We start from the raw sequence: 20,955 nt of genomic DNA, 5'->3' as shown, positions 1-20,955 counted from the left end.
ACATTAGTATTTTCGGGTAGGCATGTGAAAAAATAAAAATAAGAAGGAGGTATTAATTTCGGTCCTGTGTTTTCTTAAGCATTTCTTTATTTGTCATTTGTTAATGTGTATTATTTACTTAATATTTTATTTCATAATATGTTTTATATCCAAAAGAATATCATTTCAGTATGTAATCGGTATTTTAAAAGTATTAAGGAGATCTCTTACATTCCTTTTTTTTTTTTTTTTTTTTTTTTTTTGCTAACTTTTCAAAATTCAATGTATATTTTACCCTTAATGGGCCAGCTACATTTCCAGTGCTCAGTGGCCACATGTAGCTGGTTCCTCTGTCCTGGACAGTGTAGGGTGAGACTTGATCCAACTCAGGGTAGATGTTTTGTCAACACTTAGGGGGTAGTAACTGCCTGTGTACAACTTGGAAATTATGGGGTTTGCTAAAGTCTGAGTCTGCTCTCTTCTTTTTCAGGCCCTGGGATGGAGCAGGTGTGCAGAGGGTGAGGACCCAGCTCTGGGACCAGGTCATTTGCCTCCTTTCTTAGTGAGACTGTTGGCTTGAGCAGACCCAAGCCGGGATGAGGATGTCTGCGGGCCTTTTGCTGCCGCTCCCCCTCTGGGGGAGGACCTTTCTCCTTCTGCTGTCTGTGACTGTGGCTCAGTCCCATTGGCCTTCGGAGTCTGGCAGGGACTGGGAGAACCAGCTCGAGGCGTCCATGCATTCAGTGCTCTCAGACCTTCACGAGGCTGTTCCCACAGTGGTGGGCATTCCTGATGGTACGGCTGTCGTTGGGCGCTCGTTTCGAGTGACCATTCCAGTGGATTCAGTTGCCTCCAATGGAGAACTCATCAAGGTGAGATGGATGTAAAGCTTAAGTAAATGAGAAAGAAGTCTCATCTGCATTTTGGTTTTAGTTGTTTTTTGTTTGTTTTTGATTTTTTTTTTTTTTAGCTTTCCGTTCTAAGTTCCAGCATTCTGAGCTCAGTTCTTCCAGGACCAGTGCAGTTACCATAAGAGAGGGACAACCACTGATTCTCACAAGAGGGTCCCCAGATACCTCTGAATAGCTTCCTATACTTTTATTCTTTCTCCTGTTTTTGAAGGTGTTACCATTAAAAAGCCTTTACATTTATGATTTGGAAAATTTCATGGTCATTGTGTTAGGATTTGATGGAAGGGCTTATGTGCAGGAAAAGGTCCTCTTTCATTAACCATGGTATTAAACCCAAGAAATACAGAACTTTGAAATGATTTGAACCTATTTTTATAAAATATGGTATAAGTAAGTATAGGAGTTTTGCTCTCATTTGGTGTTGTATGTTTACTAATGTGTTTGTTCACTTAAAGACGAGTATTAGCATCCAGCCTTCAGCCTTGTCCCATCTCCTTTGGGGAAGCAATCCAGAGAACAAGGGGATCTGAGACCCACGTGACAAAAGAGTGTCTTGGCTGGCCCAAGATGGAACTCAGGTGAAATTGGAAGCTTTTGTGTCAGGAAGCACCATCCCTTTGTCTGGGGTTGTGGGTCCTTGGAATTTCCCCCAGATCCTGAGTGAGTTTGCACGGTGCCCACAAGATAGGAAGGCTGCACTCCTCAAGTTAGGAACATCTCCTAAAGCAGAGGTCAATTCTTTTTCTGTAGGGCCAGATAGTAAATAGTTTAGGCGTTGCTGGCCGTGTGGTTTCTGTTGAAACTCCTCAGGCCTGCCATTGTAGCACAGCAGTAGCCATAGATAATGTGTACGTGAACGGGCGTGAGCATGTTCCAATAGAACTTCACCTGTGGACGCTAGAACTGAAATTTGAATTTCATATAATTTTCACATGTCAAAAGATAATCTTTTCATTCTATTTTCTCTCAGTCATTTGAAAATGCAAAAACCATTTTTAGGTCATAGGCTATACAGAAACAGGAGGTAGGCCACCTTTGGCTCTTGGCCATAGTTGTCCTACAGCAAGCATTCTTCCCCTCGAGGTATGGCTTGAAAACGAACTAAAAATATCCCAAGATTGGTACTTTGTGATGGTAGTTTTTATGTCTCTTTTGCCTTTAGACATCTGCAGACACAGTGTTCTGGTGATCTCTTGGTGTGTTTAAACCACCAAAAGTGGTTTTGAACTCCCAGTTTGTTTGCTCACAGTTTTGTGGCCAGGAATTCAGGGGGTCAGAGCTCATCTGGAAACCTCGTATCTGCTTCACATGGCACTAACGAGAGTGGCTCATCTGGGTCTGGAGGGTCCACTTCTAAAATGGCTTATTCCTGGCTGACAAGTTGGTGCTGCCTCTGGACAGGGAGCTTAGCCGGGGCTGTTGGTCAGGGTCCTTGGTTCCTCTCCATTTAGACCTTCCCCTGGGCTGCTTGAATTTCCTCACGGCACAGTTAGCTGGGTTCCAGGATTGGGTATTCCAAGAAACAGGAAGTGGAAACTGCCAGTCTCTTAAGGCCTGGCTTGGTAACTTGCATAGCAACACTTCACTGTACTCACTGGTCAAAGCACTCACAGTCTCTGGTGGGTCATTTCCAACTTTCTCCTCTCTGACCCACAAGCCCCAGGCATCTAGATTAGATATGGTCACAAACACTATGCCACTTGTCCCACTGAGAGGTGGCTCTGTGCCATTTTCCCTTGAATCTGGGCGGACCTGCTCCTTACCTGCACCTTCCTTGTGCTCCCTTCATTTTCTCCCGGCCCCCTTTTCTTTAGGTCATGGCTTGTTCTCAGGGTGGCCTTCTGATATCAGAGGCAGTCATACTCTTAAAAATCCTGGCTCAGGTCCACAGAGCTCGTTGTTGTTTGCAGAAGTTTTCCGTGTCATCTTTGTAATGCCCTAGCAAGCCAGTTGCTAGTCTGCCCATTAGAAAAAGAAGAGTGGCACTTTGGGGAGTGCAGGCCTTGTCCACCTTCACATTTGATCTTCTGAATGTCCAAACCCTGTAGTGGTTGCCCTTGTTCCAGTGGTCACTGGAATGTTTTACGTGGATTAGTTTTGACAAGAGGTGCCTTGAATCAGTGCAGCAAGCTGGGTATTTGCTGTATCTGGTGGAGAAATATTTAACAGGCTTATTCACCAGGGGAGTAAAGAGATTTTACTGGAAAACAGGATTTTATCTGAGCACATTTATCTGTAGAAAGCAGACCATTTAGTAGCTGATCAGCCTATAGAAAAACAGATGAAAATGTGTGACTCTTTGTTCCATACAGTCTTGCCATCAGCGTTGTGTGGGGCGGGAAATCAGATCAGAAAGCGTGACTTGGTCTCTGGAGCTTCAGTTTCCCTGGATGTAAAGCTGCTTAATAAATCTTTATATAAAAAGGGTTTTTTTTTTTTTCCTCAGTTATAATAATGATATATAAATGTGTGTTGTAGAAAAGGGAGAAAGAACAATCTCTTGTTCCTCCCACTCAGAGTGAAGTCTTCTACCATTTTCTGTGTTTGTGAGGAGGTGTCCATATTACACACACAGACATCTTAGACCTGAGATCATACTGACCATATATTTTTTAAATTTTTAAATTTTAAATTTTGTTTTTGTTATTTATTTAAAATAAATTAACATATAGCATATTACTAGTTTCAGAGGTAGAGTTGAGTGACTTATCAGTTGCATATAACACCCCGTGCTCATTACCTCATGTGCCCTCCTTAATGCCCCTCACCCAGTTACCCCGTCCCTCCATGCACTTCTCCTCTAGCAACACTGTTTGTTTCCTATAGTTAAGAGTCTCTTATGGTTTATCTCCCTCTCTGATTTTATCTTATTGTATTTTTCCTTCCCTTCCCCTATGTTCATCTGTTTTGTTTCTTAAATTCCACATATGAGTGAAATCATGATATTCGTCTTTCTGACTTTTTTCACTTAACATAATACTCTCTAGTTCCATCCATGTTGTTGCAAATGGCAAGATTTCATTCTTTTTGATGGGCGAGTACATCTTCTTTATCCATTCATCTGTTGATGGACTTCTGGGCTCTTTCCATATTTTGGCTGTTGTGGACATCGCTGCTATAAGCATTGGGATACATGTGCCCCTTTGAATCTGTGTGTGTACCCTTTGGATAAATACCTGGTAGTGTAATTGCTGGGTTGTAGGGTATTTCTTCTCCTCCTCCTCCTTCTTCTTCTTCTTTTTTTAAAGATTTATTTAGAGTCTGGGGTGCCTGAGTGGCTCAGTCGGTCAGTTAAGCATCTGACTCTTGATTTTGGCTCAGGTCATGATCTCAGGGTTGTGAGCCCGCATTGGGCTTTATGGTCAGGGAGTGTGCTTCTTTCCCTCTCCCTCTGCCTCTCCGCCTGCTGGTACACGTGCTCTCTCTCAAATAAATAAATAAATCTTTAAAAAAAGAAAAAAAAAAGATTTCTTTATTGGGACACCTGAGTAGCTCAGTCAGTTGAATGTTCAGGTCTTGATTTCGTCTCAGGTTATGGTCTCCTGTCATGGGACTGAGCCTCATGTCAGGCTGCATGTTGGGCGAGGAGTCTGCTTGGGGATTCTCTCCTTCTCCTTCTGCCCCTCCCCCAGCTTCTGCATGTGCTCTCTTAGATAAAGAAGTAAAATTCTTTTTAATTAATCTTAAAAAATATTTATACCAGTTTATATATACCTATATATACCCTATACTAGACATCTTTCTGGACCTACTTTTATTTATTTATTTATTAATATAATAATAATAATAATAATAATATATAATATATAATAGTAATATATATATAATAAATATTTATTTATAAAAATAGATGTATTTATTTACTTAAGAAAGAACGAGAGCAGGGACGGGGGAGAGGGAGAGGGAGAGAGAATCCCAAGCAGACTCCACTGACCGTAGAGCCTGACACAGGGCTTGATCTCCTGACCCTGAGAGCCTGACCTGACCCAAAACCAAGAGTCAGATGCTCAACTGACTGAGCCACCCAGGCATCCCTAAACCTACCTTTTTTTATTCACTGTAGTTTGTGTTTTTTCCTCATGGTCATTAAGTATTCTTTGGGAATATGATTTTTAATGACTTGCCCAATATTCTTACATATGTGAGGAATATCTCAGATCTTGGTCCCAAGGAGTGTTTTAAGGTGACTTCCGAATGGTATCCATCACTACTACCGCCGTCATCCGAGCTGCCACTTATTTGCCCAGGCTGCCTCTCTCTCTTCCTTTTTTTGTTTGTTTTTACCAATTTTATTTACTTGTCAGAGAGAGAGCTTACAGGCAGGGGGAGTGGCAGGCAGAGGGAGAAGCAGGCTCCCTGCTGAGCAAGGAGCCCAATAGGGGACTCCATCTGGGGACCCTGGGATCATTATCTGAGCTGAAGGCATGCTCTTAACCTACTGAGCCACCCAGGTGTCCCGCCTTCTTCTGTTTTTCCCCTCTCAGTCTGTTTTCCGCACTGAGGCAAGAGATGTTCTTATCTTGGTAAAGTGTAAATCTGCTAACAACCCCCTCATCCCCCAACTATCACTGAGCTGCACTTAGAATGGAGGCCCACGTGATTGGCCTCTGGCTTCCTCTCTCTCCCCTTTTCCTTTTGCATGTCATGTCCCAGCCATACTGGCCTCTTTCTTGCCCTACGGACATGCCTGGCTCAGGGTCCACCCTGGCCTCTGGCACAGACTTTCTTCTGTCAGCCTGGGTCCTGGGTGAGGGTTGGTCTTCTAGCCATTTTGGCCATGGCCCAGTTGTCTAATGAGGACTCACAAACAGAGTGTGGTGCTCTCCTGAAATCAGACAAGTTAGTTTTTTTTTTTGTTTGTTTTGTTTTTTTTAAGATTTTATTTATTTGACGGAAAGACACAGTGAGAGGGAACACAAGCAGGGGGAGGGAGAAGCAGGCTCCCTGCCAAGCAGGAAGTCCGATGCGGGGCTCGATACCAGGACCCTGGGATCATGACCTGAGCCGAAGGCAGACACTTAATGACTGAGCCACCCGGATGCCCCCAGACGAGATGTGATAGTGTGGTTGTCTTTCTTGCTGTGACTGGTCAGGGATGTGCATGGGGATTGGTGATGGAGTAGGTCAGTGTTTGCAACAGACGAAGCAATCAGTAGTGTATTGAAGGGATAGAAAAGTAAGTCTCATTCTAAGTGAGCTGCCCTGGCCACCTGCCCAAGCCTTGTTTGACCTGTGTGCATCGAACCTGTGTGGTTATGCTGCCTGTTTCTGGAGGTTGTGGTGACTCTGGGAGTCACAGTGGCAGAGGGGGTATTGCTTTGCATCAGCCAAATGTGCCCATCAGGTAACATTAGCTTTGCAAAGGGCTGCCCTGTACTTTATATACCAGGCCACAAGGAAATAAAAGAGGGCACCCACCTACCACCTGAAGGAGGTAGCCCTGAGGTCCTGGACTCTCTGCTCTGCCTCACGCGTGACACCCTTTCATGTCCAGACGGCCCTTGTTTAATTTTAGCTTGCCCAGCACCTGCTGCTTCCCCTGCTGTTCTCTAGCTCCGCCTCGAGAATTGATTTGTTGTTGCTGACCTCAGCTTAACTCCCACATGGATCCCCTTGACCTGATGATGCCAGCAGGGGCTGTGGGATACCTCCAGGCCTAGTGGCCAGCATGACCGTCCAGAGAGACTTGGGCCTTGGGATTCTGTCTCTCCTGTGGCCTTAGAACACTCAAAAGCAGGTAGTCCTTGCATGTACTCCCTTGGACCAGCTGGATACCTGTATGCAAAGCTCACCCCACATCAGCTGTCTTTTGCTCTCACAGATGCCTTTGGACCCTAGAGCACCCTCTCTCCTTGTCAGGGTTTGTGTGGGTGGGTCCCACAAAGCCAGGTTGGCCTTTGTTGGCTAGATCATCGGCTCTCCCAAGTTGGCCACAGTATGAGCTACCCATCTTGATTCTTGCCTCCCTTGGGATTGGCTCCAGCTCCCTGCAGGTGCCTCTCCTCTGACTTGAGTGAGCAAGGGGCTGGCTGAGGAAGGTGATTATGTGCCTGGAGACGTTCTTACCCCTCCTTTGTAGGGTGGTCAGGAGAGACACCATTGGATTTCAGGAAATGATTGGCTGCCCCTTCAGGGGCAGATGTCTCATTTTGGTAGAGCCCTCAAGGTTGAATTTTCATTCCTGCTTCCCCTTATCCTCCTAGCCTGGAGACAATGTGGACTTTCCCTCAGCCCAAGATGTCGGCAGACTGGGAGCAGCCCTTCCTGCTACTGTGCTCCTAGCTGCTGGCGTGGGCCCCCAATTGTTCCCCTGAGAACAATGGGTACTCTTTTTGGCCAGGAAGGGGAACTCATGAAAGGACCGTTTCTTTGGATGCTTGAGAGCTTTGTGGCAACCCCGCCTGCATGAGATGAACTGCAGTTTCTTCCTGCCTCGAGTGGGTGTTCCCTGGCTCTGAATGGAGCCCTTGTGAACACAGCACACCGGGAAACGCGGGTTGGCGAGGGAAGGCATCTTTGGGGTGGGTTGTAAGAATGACATTTGCCCAGACCCATCAACTCAAATACTTACTGAAGTGTGGACTTGACGTCTGTGTTTTTAAAAAAAAAAAAAAAAAAAAAATTTTTTTTTTCTTTCTTTCCCTGACGAGGGCTGAAAAAATATGACAAAGTAAAAATAGATGATGTTGGGATTGAGGCACTGACTGATTGTGAGAATTTTATTAATGGCTATAATTATGCTTAGCTGTCCCTCTGAGGAGGAAAATTACTTTTGTTTTTAGATGAGAACAGTTAACATCAGGTAAAATGCTTCATAACTCAGACCTGGAGGGCACTGGCTGGACTGGACAAGTTGTGTTCAGCATGTGATCTGGTGGCCTTGGCCTTCATGGCAAGAGCCGTGTGCTGGTTTGAGGCTTGCATGTCCAGCAAAGATGGTCTCTCATAGGTATGGCTCTGCTTTACTCGGCAAAGCAAAGGCCCCTTACACCCACTTCCGTGGTTCCTCATCTTAAGTGGGGACAAAGTTTTGGTTCCTTGATCTCCAGCCAGAGGATCTTCCTGTTGACTTGTGCCATCTCCCTGCAGCCCCGTCATGTGACTGTCCATGTGTATCATTTACAGAAGCTGAACTTGGCTGCAGAGTAAATTGGTCTCATTGTCGTCGTCCAGGGCCCAGATCAGGATCACCCTGATGGGAGTCAGCACCATGGGGCCTCTGAAACTTGACTAGAGGCTCAGACTCCACCAGAGGGACCATTTCCTATCTCCCTAGGCAGAGGAGACCACACAGTAGGCCTGCACAGAGAATGCCTTGATCACCTCATGTGTCATTGCCTCAAGGGTGTTGAATATGGTACCCAGCCATAGGTAGCTGCAGGTTGGCCCAGCTTTGCAACTTGGCTGAGGAGTGGGGAACTGAAAGGTCACGAGCCAGTAACCAGGTCTGAGGGACGGCAGGGACTTTGCCAGAGAAGGCTGCTAGAGGCCTAAGCAGCGGGGTATCCCAGGGCAGCAGTCTTTGTTGCCACTTTGAAACGCACCACTGAGGTACCCTAGGTGGCTCAGTTGGTCAAGCAGCTGACTCTTGATTTTGGCTCAGATCATGATCTCAGGGTCATGGGATATGGAGCCCCATGTCAGACTCCGCACTCAGTGTGGAGTCTACTTGTCCCTCTCCCATTTTTCAATTGGATTCTTTGTTTTTTGGGTGTTGAGTTGTAAAAGCTCTTTATATATTTTGGATCCTAACCCTTGAATGGATATGTCATTTGCAGATATCTTCTCCCATTCAGTAGGTTGCTTTTTAGTTTTAGATTTAGTTTTAGTTTTAGATTGTTTCCTTCACTGTGTAGAAACTTTTTATTTTGATCATAGTTCCAATAGTGTATTTTTGCTTTTGTTTCCCTTGCCTCAGGACACGTACCTAGGAAAATGTAGCTATGGCCAATGTCACAGATTACTGCCTGCTCTCTCAAGGATTTTTATGGTTTCAGGTCTCACATTTAGACCTTTAATCCACTTTGAGTTTATTTTTGTGTATGGTATAAGAAAGTGGTATAATTTCTTTCTTTTGCATGTAGCTGACCAGTTTCCTAACACCGTTTGTTGAAGGGACTGTCTTATTTCCATTGGATATTCTTTCTGTGTTGAAGACTAAGTGATCATATAGCTGTGGGTTTATTTCTGGGTTTTCTATTTTGTTTCTGTTCAGCTTTGTAATACAACTTGAAGTCTGAAGTTGTGATACCTCCAGTTTTGTTTTTCTATTTTAAGGTTGCTTTGGCTATTCAGAGTCTTAGGTGGTTCCATACAAATTTGAGGAATGTTTGTTCATTGAAAAATGCTATAGGTATTTGGATGGGGATTACATCAAATCTGGAGATTGTTTTTGGTGTGTACACAGTTTAACCATATTTAACCATATTTATTTATTCTTCTAATCCATGAGCATGGACTGTCTTTCCATTTCTCTGTGTTGTCTTTAATCTCTTTCATCAGTGTCTCCTTTTTTTAAAAGATTTTACTTATTTATTTGAGAGAGAAAGATCAAGAGCAGAGGGGAAGGGTAGAGGCGGGAGAAGAAGACTCCCTGCTGAGCAGGAGCCCAATGTGGAACTTGATCCCAAGACCCAAGGATCATGACCTGAGCTGAAGGCATGTGCTAAACCGACTGAGCCATCCACACGCCCTCATCAGTCTTCTATAGTTTTTAGAGTACAGATGTTTCATATCTTCGGTTAAGTTTTTTCCTAGATATTTTATTATTTTTGGTGCAATTCTAAGTGGGATTGTTTTCCTAATTTCTCTTTCTACTGCTTCATTATTAATTAGTGTATAGGAATGCAACAGATATCTGTACGTTGATTTTGTATCCTGTGACTTTACTGAATTCATTTATTGGTTCTAGTAGTTTTTTTGTGGAGTCTTTAATATATGAAGTATCATGTTATCTGCAATAGGAAAAATTTTACCTCCTTTTTTTTTTTTTAAAGATTTTATTTATTTATTTGAGAGAGAGAGTGTGAGAGCACAAGAAGGGGAGGGTCAGAGGGAGAGGCAGACACCCCAGCTGAGCAGGGAGCCCGATTTGGGGCTTCGTCCCAGGACTCCAGGATCATGACCTAAGCCAAAGGCAGTCGCTTAACCAACTGAGCCACCCAGGCGCCCCAAATTTTACTTCTTTTTTTTTTTTTTTAAAGATTTTATTTATTTATCACAAGTAGGTGGAGATGCAGGCAGAGAGAGAGAGAGAGGTGAAAGCAGGCTCCCCGCTGAGCAGAGAGCCCATTGCGGAGCTCGATCCCACGACCCTGGGATCATGACCCGAGCCGAAGGCAGAGCCTTTGGGGTGACCTGAGCCACCCAGGCGCCCCCCAAAGTTTACTTCTTTACATCCAATTTGGATGCCTTTTTTTCCCTTTTTGTTGTCTAATTGCCATGGCTAGGACTTCTAGTACTATGTTGAATGAAAGTGGTGAGAGTGACATCTTTGTCTTGTTCCTGAACTTTGGGGCAAAACTCAGTTTCTTCCCCCATTGAATATGAAGCTCGCTGTGGGTTTTTCACATATGGCCTTTATTGTGTTGAGGCATGTTCCCTCTAGACCTACTTTGTTGAGGGTTTGTTTTTTTTTTTAAGATTTTATTTATTCATTTGACAGAGAAATCACAAGTAGGCAGAGAGGCAGGCAGAGAGAGGGAAGCAGGCTCCCCCCTGAGCAGAGAGCCCGATGCGGGGCTCGATCCCAGGACCCTGAGATCATGTCCTGAGCTGAAGGCAGAGGCTTAACCCACTGAGCTACCCAGGCGCCCCTGTTGAGGGTTTTTTTTATCATGAATGTATGTTCTTTGTCGAATGCTTTTTCTGCATCTATTGAAATGATCAAATGATTTCTATCCTTTCTCTTATTGATAGGACATATCACATTGATTAAATTGCTAATATTGAACCACCTTTCGTCCCAGGAACAAATCCCAGTTGATCACGGTGAACGATTTTTTGGATTGTTGTTTGGATTGTTAGATTGAGTTGGCTAGGATTTTGCTGAATATTTTTGTGTCTGTGTTCATCAGAGATATCGGCCTGTGCTTCTCTTTTTTTTTGGTGGCTTTATCCAGTTTTGGTATTGGGAACTTGCTTTTTGGTGAGGGATAAAGTACTGAGAGTTCTCTGCCCATTTGCTCTCTCTCCAAGCTTAGAGGGATACTGATTTGGGGTGAGACATGCTACTTGTGTTGTGTGGTGTTTGGAACAGATCCTGTATCTTTATCAAACCGGTGTTTGACATTCTGTTGTGTGTGAGAGAGGGCAGCAGTGAGGCAGTTGGAGAGAATGCCCCAGAACTGAACAGAGAGTCAGTTACTAGTTATCTACTGCTACAGACTAAAGAGTGACTAAAACCTTCACACTTGGCAGTTCCCCAGTCATTGGTCATGGTGATTCATTGTGGGCATTGCTGGGCGGGTAGTCTTTGGAGCTCCATATGGGTCTGCCCAAGTTTAGTGGTTTTGATTCTTAGTTTTTGGATGTACTTTGTGGATCAAGATTTCTAAAACTGGGTGTGGGGCAGTTGGAGATCTTATTTTCCTCGGTGGTGGGCTTGCCTTCTCAGAAGCATGTCTTCTCTGAGGGTTGCTAAAATTGGAAAGATTCCTGGCTTACTCTGTGTGAGCCTATGAGCTAGAGCCTGTGATCTTCTTAAATCAGCCTTCTTCATGCAGCTTCTGCCCCCCCTACAGGTGTTCCCACTGATAACCTGAAGGCTTTTTCTTTAAGGTGGCTGCTTTTTAAGGTCAGCAGGACTTGCCTCCCCCCAGTTCCAAGACAGTGTTGGTATCTAGTGATGGGGGGCTGGGTGATCTGAAACCCTGGGGGTGTCCCATGACCTGGACCAGCCTGTCCCCCAAACACATGTGCTGGTGCTGAGGAGCACTTCACACAGAGCTCTGATTCCTGCCTCTTGTCTCTCGTTCCTGCCATTAAGGCTTAGTTGTGGGTGGTACACCTAGGGCAGAAATCTTTATGTGCATAAACCCAAGAAACTGTAAGGATCGTCGGAATCTCATGTGCAAACATGCCTGGATGGAGCACATCCGTTTGAGACTGAAGAGGTGAATGCTGGTCTTTGGGTTGCCCCTGCAGCAAGTTCTCTCTTCCCCCAGGCCCCACCCCTCAGGGTTTTCATCCAGTCCGGCACTTAGCTCTCAATGGTCAAGGAAGTCCTGAGTGTCCCAGGGCCTTGTTCCCCTGTAGAGTCCTGGCTCCCCTTCCTGGGGCCTCCCCACTTCCCTTTGATGCTTTGAGCTTCTGCTTTGGGGGATGACCAGGGAGAAAAGGCCACGGGTTGTGTGCTGGGTCCAAGGCCAGAAGGAGGACTGGGGGTGGACTCTCAGCCTGTTGCTGCAGCAGCCTCCCAATGCATACTGGGTCCTCTCAGCCTGGGAGTGGGCAGGGAACTGGTCCCCACAGAGAACCCAGCCTGTGCCTGGCCCAGCGATTGTACGAGGATGCCATCGTTTTCCCCCTTTTACAGATGACAAAACCGGGGCTGAGGCTGGGCCAAGCCTCAGCTTGTCTGGAACCAGGATTCAGCCAAGGACAGGCTTGGAGATGGGACTTCCTGTCACATCTGCTGTTGTTGTAGGGAAGAGTCCTGGCTTGTCATGGGGGCAGCTCTCTCAGGAGGAGCTTTCATGTCCTGCTTCGCACTTAGGCCCTGAGAGGAAAAGCGTTCTAGGATCTGGAAGCTTTTGAAAGGTTGGGAGGATGTATGGAGTTCCCCCGGGCTGAGGGGCGCCAACTGACAGGGTAGAGCAGGTGTTGCATTTCAGAACATTCCCTCAACTGAGTGCCCTAGGAGGGAGGGAGTTAGTGGGATCCTTCAGGGACTGTGGACACTGCCAGCCCTTTAGGCATGTTCAGGCTTCCCAGTTCAGGGGCTTTCCCCAAATGGCCTTGAGAATGCAGAGATGCCAGCTTGCTTGTGACTTGGCTGGGTTCCTGAAGGGCTGGTGTTCATTTTGCTTCTTGAGGCCCTTTATTGAAGAGAATCACTGCCACTTAAAGTGCTGTCTGGGCCTGACAGTGCCGATACCTAGATGCTCAGAGATGCATGGTGTTAGAACTTTCAGGCTGATACTTTTTCTTCCTGTCTGAGGAGTACCCAGGACCCTGGGGACTGTCTGCTTCAGGTTTATAGATCCAGGTTGGACACATGTCCTGTGCCCAAGGCATGGCCAATGCTCCAGGATCCAGAGGGGCCGGGATCTGTAGAAGGGAAGGCAGAAGTGTGGGTTGGAGAGACTGTTACATGTTATTAACATGTAAAAATGTTACTTGGCATAGTTTAAATAAGTGTATGTCCTCGAGCTTGGCCATGTGGGAGCCTTGGCCAAAGAGTGGCTTGGGGTTATTCCCTAGGAAATGTCTGGCAGCAGAGCTGTGGCTGTTGGGGTCAGCAGAATAGGAATTTTTTTTTTTTAAGATTTTTATTTATTTATTTGACAGAGAGAGATCACAAGTAGGCAGAGAGGCAGGCAGAGAGAGAGGAAGGGAAGCAAAGCAGGCTCCCTGCTGAGCAGAGAGCCCGACACGGGACTCGATCCCAGAACCCTGAGATCATGACCCGAGCCGAAGGCAGCGGCTCAACCCACTGAGCCACCCAGGCGCCCGAGCAGAATAGGAATTAAGCTGGGCTGGGAATCTTGAGGAGGCGGGGCCCTTCTCGGTTTTCTCTGTTAGAAAGTGTCCTTGTGTAGCTGGTGAGACTTGGAAGAGCCCTGGGACTACTTACTCATCTGTGCTGATGGAGCGTATAGGGCTGGGTACAGCCGCCTGGCTACTCAGGAATGTTGGGGTCCTGGCCAGCCAGTTGGCACCCACGTCCAGAGCCTGTCCTGGTCTTTCTCCCGGCCCTGTTTGGTCTTCCCTGCAGGTGGCTTCTCCTGGGAAGACTTCACCTTGAGCTCTCCATTCTAGGCCCTCCCTCTGCTGGGTGTGCTGTCGTCCCAGTGGTGGCCACTGGGATGGAGTGCGCTGAGGAAACATGCTTGGGTGGCTGGGAACCCAGCTGCCGCCTGGCTCCCCTCCTGTCCGCCTCTCAGGACCCCAGGCCGCACCCTAGCACTGTAAAACACTTTGTGGGTCCCTGACTCCTCAGTTTGGGCCTTACAGCTTTGCTTCCTATCTTTTGCAAAAGGAGAGCAGTTAGCCTTTGCTTTACATGTTTATATGTAGATGTGACAATTTTCATATTTAATATAACTGAACTGAAAAAAATTTAAAACATAGGCTTTAACCAAAACATTCAAAATAAGTATTGTTTTTGTAGCTAAAAAAGATTTTAAAGGAGAAATATATTTAGTGTTTTTCATGGATCTGAAGACAAACCCATTTGGCTGTGTTTGCAGTGGATGGTGATGACAGGAAGTGGGGTTCTTGTTGGTGCCTTAAGTAGGTGGTGGTGCACCTTGAGTTGCTGTGGTGTTATGAATGAAGCTATTCACAGACCCTCTGTGATCTCAGGGGCTCAGAAGCGGTCACTAAAGGACAGCCCCAATAATGGTAATTTCTAATAATGTCAGATGTCTTCTTGTGGGGTTTTGCTGGAGGTAGGAATCTGTTCACAGGGGAGTATCTAGTCTCTGGTAAGACTGATGGAATGCCATGACTTGGCCAGCAGGTCCTGACTGGGAAGGTCAGGTATGGGTCTCCTTCCCAGTCAGGCACCTGGCTTTTGGCAAGAGGAATCCTGAGGAACCAGAGCCTCTTAGCGAGCCCAGCAGGCATGGCTCTGGCCTTCCTGCTGCAGGCAGAGAAGCATGTTAGTGTCCCTCTGCTGACAAGCAGTGGCCATGCAGGGCCATCCCTGGGCTGAGACTGGCGCTAAGACATGCCGTTTGTGTCTAGGCTTGATGGGACAGGATCGTGCAGCTGAGAGTGACTTTTGTTAGACCAGAGAGTGGGCGCCACCTTTCTTGCCCTGGGGGCAGGAATGTTTCCCAGAGGTGAGAGTAGTCACAGATAGGGCCTGGGCGAGAGGCAAGCCTTGGTTTCCTCTTGTCAGCTGATGGTAGAAGTTTCTCTGGCAGCATTCCTTTGGATACCTTGATTATTACCAGTCATGTCCCTGTGGAAAAGGACTTCTACCCTAAAATCGTTGGGTGGAATAAGGGAGTGAGCTCCTCAGGCCGGCTTCAGGGCCTGGGCTCTCCAAGGACAGAAGTGGGCTCTATTTCCCGAACTTAGTTGACTAATGAACTCTCCCTTAGAGCTCCTTGGACTCTTTGATAAATACTCTTCTAGAGTAGTTGTTTCCAGGCCCCCACCCTGGGTTTTGCAGTTTTTCCTGAGGTTTGAAGAGCAGGTTCATTAAGACGTTAGATACGGCTAGCTGTACTTGCTACCCAAATGTGTCCCACTGTACTTGAATGTATGTCCCACTGACGGGGTAGTTGTAAGTGAGGCGTCTGGGGATACTGAGTTCCTTGCAGCCAGAGTCGTATGCATATCCACTTCTGGGCAGGAAGGGAATATGACTCGAGCAAAACTGGTGTCTGCAGAGGGCAGGGAGAAGTCTGAGACAGGGCTGAAAAGGAGTGCTGAGGGAGGAGATGCTGGGACCTGACTCCGCAGGCCAGGCAGGCAAGTAGGCGGCAAGGCATGTTGCTGTCGTGGAGACCCACAACATTCTTGAGCCCAACGGCCTCAGTTCTGTGGTATGGGACTTGTGTTTGGGTGCCACCACTGCTGTCTGCCCGCAGTGTGACCTTGGGCAATCATTTGCCTTCCAAGCTAGCCTGTCTGGCAGCCCCAGTCTCCCATGACAGGTGAATGAGAGCTCCAGGAGCAGAGCTGGTTCCCCAACAGAAATTCTTGAGTAGCACGTTCAGCCTGTCACACAGCTCAGGCGAGGCCAGGGAGGAACTGTTGTGATCATTGTCCGCTTAGGCATTGACAGCGCCACTTAACTCATGCTGGTGTCTCTTCTAGGTGTCCGCGGCGGGGAAGGAGGCCTTGCCGTCTTGGCTGCACTGGGACCCGCAGAGCCACACCCTGGAGGGCCTCCCTCTCGATACCGATAAGGGCGTGCATTACATTTCAGTGAGCGCCACACGGCTGGGGGCCAACGGGAGCCATGTCCCGCAGAGCTCCAGTGTGTTCTCTATCGAGGTCTACCCTGAAGACCACAGCGAGCCACAGTCTGTGCGGGTGGCATCGCCAGAGCCTGCCGAAGCAGCGTCCTCTGCCTGTGCTGCCGACGAGCCTGTGACTGTCCTGACGGTCATTCTAGATGCTGACCTCACCAAGATGACCCCGAAGCAAAGACTTGACCTCCTGCACAGGATGCAGAGCTTCTCCGAAGTGGAGCTCCCCAACATGAAGTTGGTCCCCGTGGTGAACAACAGACTGTTCGACATGTCAGCCTTCATGGCCGGCCCGGGCAATGCGAAAAAGGTGGTGGAGAACGGGGCCCTGCTCTCTTGGAAGCTGGGCTGCTCCCTGAACCAGAACAATGTGCCTGATATCCGTGGTGTGGAGGCCCCTGCCAGGGAGGGCGCTATGTCTGCCCAGCTGGGCTACCCTGTGGTGGGTTGGCATATCGCCAACAAGAAGCCCCCTCTCCCCAAACGCATCCGGAGGCAGATCCATGCCACTCCCACACCTGTCACTGCCATTGGGCCTCCCACCACGGCCATCCAGGAGCCACCGTCCAGGATCGTGCCTACCCCCACATCCCCAGCCATTGCTCCTCCAACAGAGACACTGGCTCCTCCAGTCAGAGACCCTGTTCCTGGAAAGCCCACAGTCACCACTCGGACTCGAGGTGCCATTATTCAGACCCCGACCCTAGGCCCCATCCAGCCCACTCGGGTGTCAGAAGCTGGCACCACGGTTCCTGGCCAGATCCGCCCAACGATGACCATTCCTGGCTACGTGGAGCCCACGGCCGTTGCCACCCCTCCCACAACTACCACCAAGAAGCCACGTGTATCCACACCAAAACCAGCCACACCTTCTACTGACTCCTCCACCACAACTCGAAGGCCGACCAAAAAGCCACGGACACCCCGACCGGTGCCGCGGGTCACCACCAAAGCTCCCATCACCAGACTGGAAACCGCTTCCCCGCCTACTCGCATCCGCACCACCACCAGTGGGGTTCCCCGTGGAGGAGAACCCAACCAGCGGCCAGAGCTGAAGAACCACATCGACAGGGTGGATGCCTGGGTGGGCACCTACTTCGAGGTGAAGATCCCGTCAGACACCTTCTATGACAACGAGGACACCACCACCGACAAGCTGAAGCTGACCCTGAAGCTTCGGGAGCAGCAGCTGGTAGGCGAGAAGTCTTGGGTGCAGTTCAACAGCAACAGCCAGCTCATGTACGGCCTGCCCGACAGCAGCCACGTGGGCAAGCACGAGTACTTCATGCACGCCACGGACAAGGGGGGCCTGTCTGCTGTGGATGCCTTCGAGATCCACGTCCACAAGCGCCCTCAAGGGGACAGGGCTCCCGCGCGGTTCAAGGCCAAGTTTGTGGGTGACCCAGCCCCCGTGGTTAACGACATCCACAAGAAGATCGCCCTGGTGAAGAAGCTGGCCTTTGCCTTTGGGGACCGCAACTGTAGCACTGTCACCCTGCAGAACATCACCCGGGGCTCCATCATGGTGGAGTGGACGAACAACACTCTGCCCCTGGAGCCCTGCCCCAAGGAGCAGATCACGGGGCTGAGCCGGAGGATCGCGGAGGATGACGGGAAGCCGAGGGCTGCCTTCTCCAATGCCCTGGAGCCTGACTTTAAGGCCATGAGCATCTCGGTGACCGGCGCTGGCAGCTGCCGGCATCTGCAGTTCATCCCCATGACGCCGCCCGAGAGAGCGCCCTCAGAGGCGCCGCCCACAGAGGGGCCGGACAGGGACCCTGAGAAGAGCAGTGAGGATGACGTCTACCTGCACACAGTCATCCCGGCCGTCGTGGTCGCGGCCATCCTGCTCATCGCCGGCATCATTGCCATGATCTGCTACCGCAAGAAGCGGAAGGGCAAGCTCACCCTCGAGGACCAGGCCACCTTCATCAAGAAGGGGGTGCCTATCATCTTTGCAGACGAGCTGGATGACTCCAAGCCCCCACCCTCCTCCAGCATGCCACTTATCCTGCAGGAGGAGAAAGCCCCTCTCCCCCCTCCTGAGTACCCCAACCAGAGCGTGCCCGAGACCACTCCTCTGAACCAGGACACCGTGGGAGAGTACACGCCCCTGCGGGATGAGGATCCCAACGCGCCTCCCTACCAGCCCCCCCCACCCTTCACGGCCCCCATGGAGGGCAAGGGCTCCCGTCCCAAGAACATGACCCCATACCGGTCGCCCCCTCCCTACGTGCCCCCTTAATCCACAAGCGCCTGGGTGGAGGCAGGGGTAGGGCAGGGCCCTGGAGACAACACGGTGTTGTCTGTGGAGACCGGTGGCCTGCAGACCATCGCCCACTGGGAGCCGACACCTGACCTAGCACACACTGACACGCGCGAGGCCTGGCCGAGCCCGCCCTCTCTGGTCCTCCAAACCCCAAAGCAGCTGGAGAGACTTTGGGGACATTTTTACTTTTATTTTTTGCCTAACAGCTTTTTTGTTTGTTCATAGAAAATTCTTTGCTGCGGTTTTGATGGCTGGCTCTGAAAGCACTGTTTGGAGTAGAGGTAGATGGAGGGAGCGAGGGGCCGTGAATGAACTCGCGGGCAGTGCTGGGCGGCCTCCCGGCTCTCTGCGTTTTGCCTTTAACACTAACTGTACTGTTTTTTCTATTCACGTGTGTCTAGCTGCAGGATGTAACATGGAAAACAGTAGCTAAAGATTAAAGTCAAAGGACTTTCAGAAGTTAAGGTTAAGTTTTTACATTTAATCTGCTGTTTACCTAAACTTGTATGTATAATTTTTGGGTGGGTATGGGAAATTGCTTTGCTAAAAATAAGCTCCCAGGGTGTTTCAAACTTAGAGAAGACCAAGGGACAGTATTTTTTATCAAAGGAATCCTATTTTTTCACACTATGTAAACTTGGTTGCTCTGATACCGCAGAGCCTGCCTGGGGGCCTCCCGGCTGTGGCTCTGGGGCCAGGGTCCTGGTGCTGGGCTTGCTCTCCCGCTTTTGCCAGAGGCCAGAAGCTGGAGGGGCCTCTTGGCCGTGGACATCCACACCCCCACCGCATGCACGCTAGTGGCCCACCACCAAGGGGTCTTCATTTCCATGGAAAAGGGACTCCAAGAGGCAGTGGTGGCTGTGGCCCCCAACCTAGGTGCTCCAGGGTGGGCCGGCTGCTTGTGGGGGTGGCTTGGGGGGGTCGAGGGACTCGACCACATCAACATACTTTCTTTTACCCTTCTTCTGTGTGTTTTTTTTCCCCTCCTGAAAGGAATATCATGGTTTTTGAAACACTCAGTGGGGGACATTTTGGTGAAGATGCAATATTTTTATGTCATGTGATGCTCTTTCCTCACTTGACCTTGGCCGCTTTGCCCCAACAGTCCACAGCCCCACCCTGACCCACCCCACCCCTCTTCTCTGGCACTGCAGCCCCGGGCCTTGGGCTGGGAAAGGTCTGGTGGCGGGGGAGGAGTGCCAGCAATAGTTCATAGTCGAAATCTGTGGGCTCTCAAAGCTAATTTTTTACTAAAGTTTTTATACAGCCTCAAATTGTTTTATTAAAAAAAAGATTAAAAATGGTGATGCTTACAGCAGTTTGTACGAGCTCTTAGTGTTGATTCCATGGAACTGATGGCTTTGCTCATTTTGATTTTTTCCCCCCCTTTTCATAATGGTTTAAATTCTCAAATTACACTGAGCTTCTTTTGTCTTTTTTAGCAGAACGTCCGTCCGTCCATCTGCATCTCTGTCCCGTGACTCAGGGGTGCCCACTCTGCTTTGATTCTCCTCCTTTGGAAGAAACCATTTTGAGCATGACTTTTCTTGATGTCTAAGAGTTATTTTGGGTACCTTTTAGGGAGGAATGCCTTTTGCAATAACGTATCCCTTCCGTGATCGAGGGCCGGTGGGTGGACCCAGGCTCCCTTTGCACACCGAGCAGCCACTTCTAAGCCATATCGACTGTTTCGCAGAGGATTTGTGTGTGCTGCCTCAAGAGGGGAGGGCTGGTCAGAGAGGAGGAGGTCTCCAGCCTGCCCTTCTCAGGAGGGCATTCCCCCTGCGCCTTTTCCCACAGGGCCCAGCCTCTCTCCCTGCCCAGCCCTTGGTACTCAAGCGAGCAGTGTCCCTGTGGTGGGGGAGCCTGTGGATGAGGGCTCAGTGGACCTCTGGTGACTGGGTCTCATGCCTCCCAGCCCTGATCCAAGCCAGAGTTTCCCCATTGCCCCAGAGTCAGGAGCACAAGTGGGGTCTGACCTGGTGAGATTATTTTTGATGACCTCATCAAAAAATAAACAATTCCTAGTGTTCCAGGTGAGGGCTTTGAAAGGCCTTCCAAACAGCTCCGTTGCCCCTAGCAACCCCACCATCGGGCACTGCCACGCAGAGACATGGCTGGCCCGGAATGGCCTGTTGCCATAGCAACCGGAGGCGATGGGGCAGTGAACAGAATAACAACAGCAACAATGCCCTTGCAGGCAGCCTCTCCTGAGCGCCGGGCTGGCCATGGCCGTTGGACTCTGTGAGACAGAGCCAATCTCACATTCAAGTGTTCACCAACCACTGACATGTTTTTATTTCCTTCTATATGATTTTAAGATGTGTTTTCTGCATTCTGTATAGAAACATATCAAACTAAATAAAAGCAGTGTCTTTATTACAATGCCATTGCCTCCAAGCATCTATTTCCCTGGCCCCTGCAATGTTCTAGGATATGAATGGGCTGCAGGTCTGGTGTCCATGTGATGGAGGGAGGAGGGGACCCAGCCAGGCCCATTCAGAGGACTTGGAGGTGGCCTTTGTGCAGCTGACCCGATAACCTCCGTGCCTTAGCGCTTTTATGCCCCTGAGAGGGGTGGGTGTGGGCTCCAGAAACTGCCAACACACAGCTCTCCCTAGCCACTCTTCTTTCTGCCTGAGCCAGC

At 49.0% G+C, this 20,955-nt stretch overlaps 1 protein-coding gene across 4 annotated transcripts in view; it reads left to right on the top strand.

Moving 5' to 3' along the window:
• Positions 1-20,693, top strand: part of DAG1 (dystroglycan 1) — a 69,842-nt gene extending 49,149 nt beyond the window's left edge. For all 4 annotated transcript variants that reach the window (XM_047694001.1, XM_047693991.1, XM_047694005.1 and 1 more), the window contains exons 2-3: positions 470-851; positions 15,885-20,693. In XM_047694001.1, coding sequence (XP_047549957.1) covers positions 576-851; positions 15,885-18,284 — 2,676 coding nt within the window. In that variant the 5' untranslated portion in view covers positions 470-575 and the 3' untranslated portion in view covers positions 18,285-20,693. The remainder of the gene's footprint in view (positions 1-469; positions 852-15,884) is intronic.
• Positions 20,694-20,955: the final 262 nt, after the last annotated feature.

This window comes from Lutra lutra, chromosome 1 (genome assembly GCF_902655055.1).
Source record: "Lutra lutra chromosome 1, mLutLut1.2, whole genome shotgun sequence".
NCBI lineage: Eukaryota > Metazoa > Chordata > Mammalia > Carnivora > Mustelidae > Lutra > Lutra lutra.
Note: the sequence above shows the minus strand (reverse complement) of the source record. Positions and strands in the feature narration are given on the sequence as shown.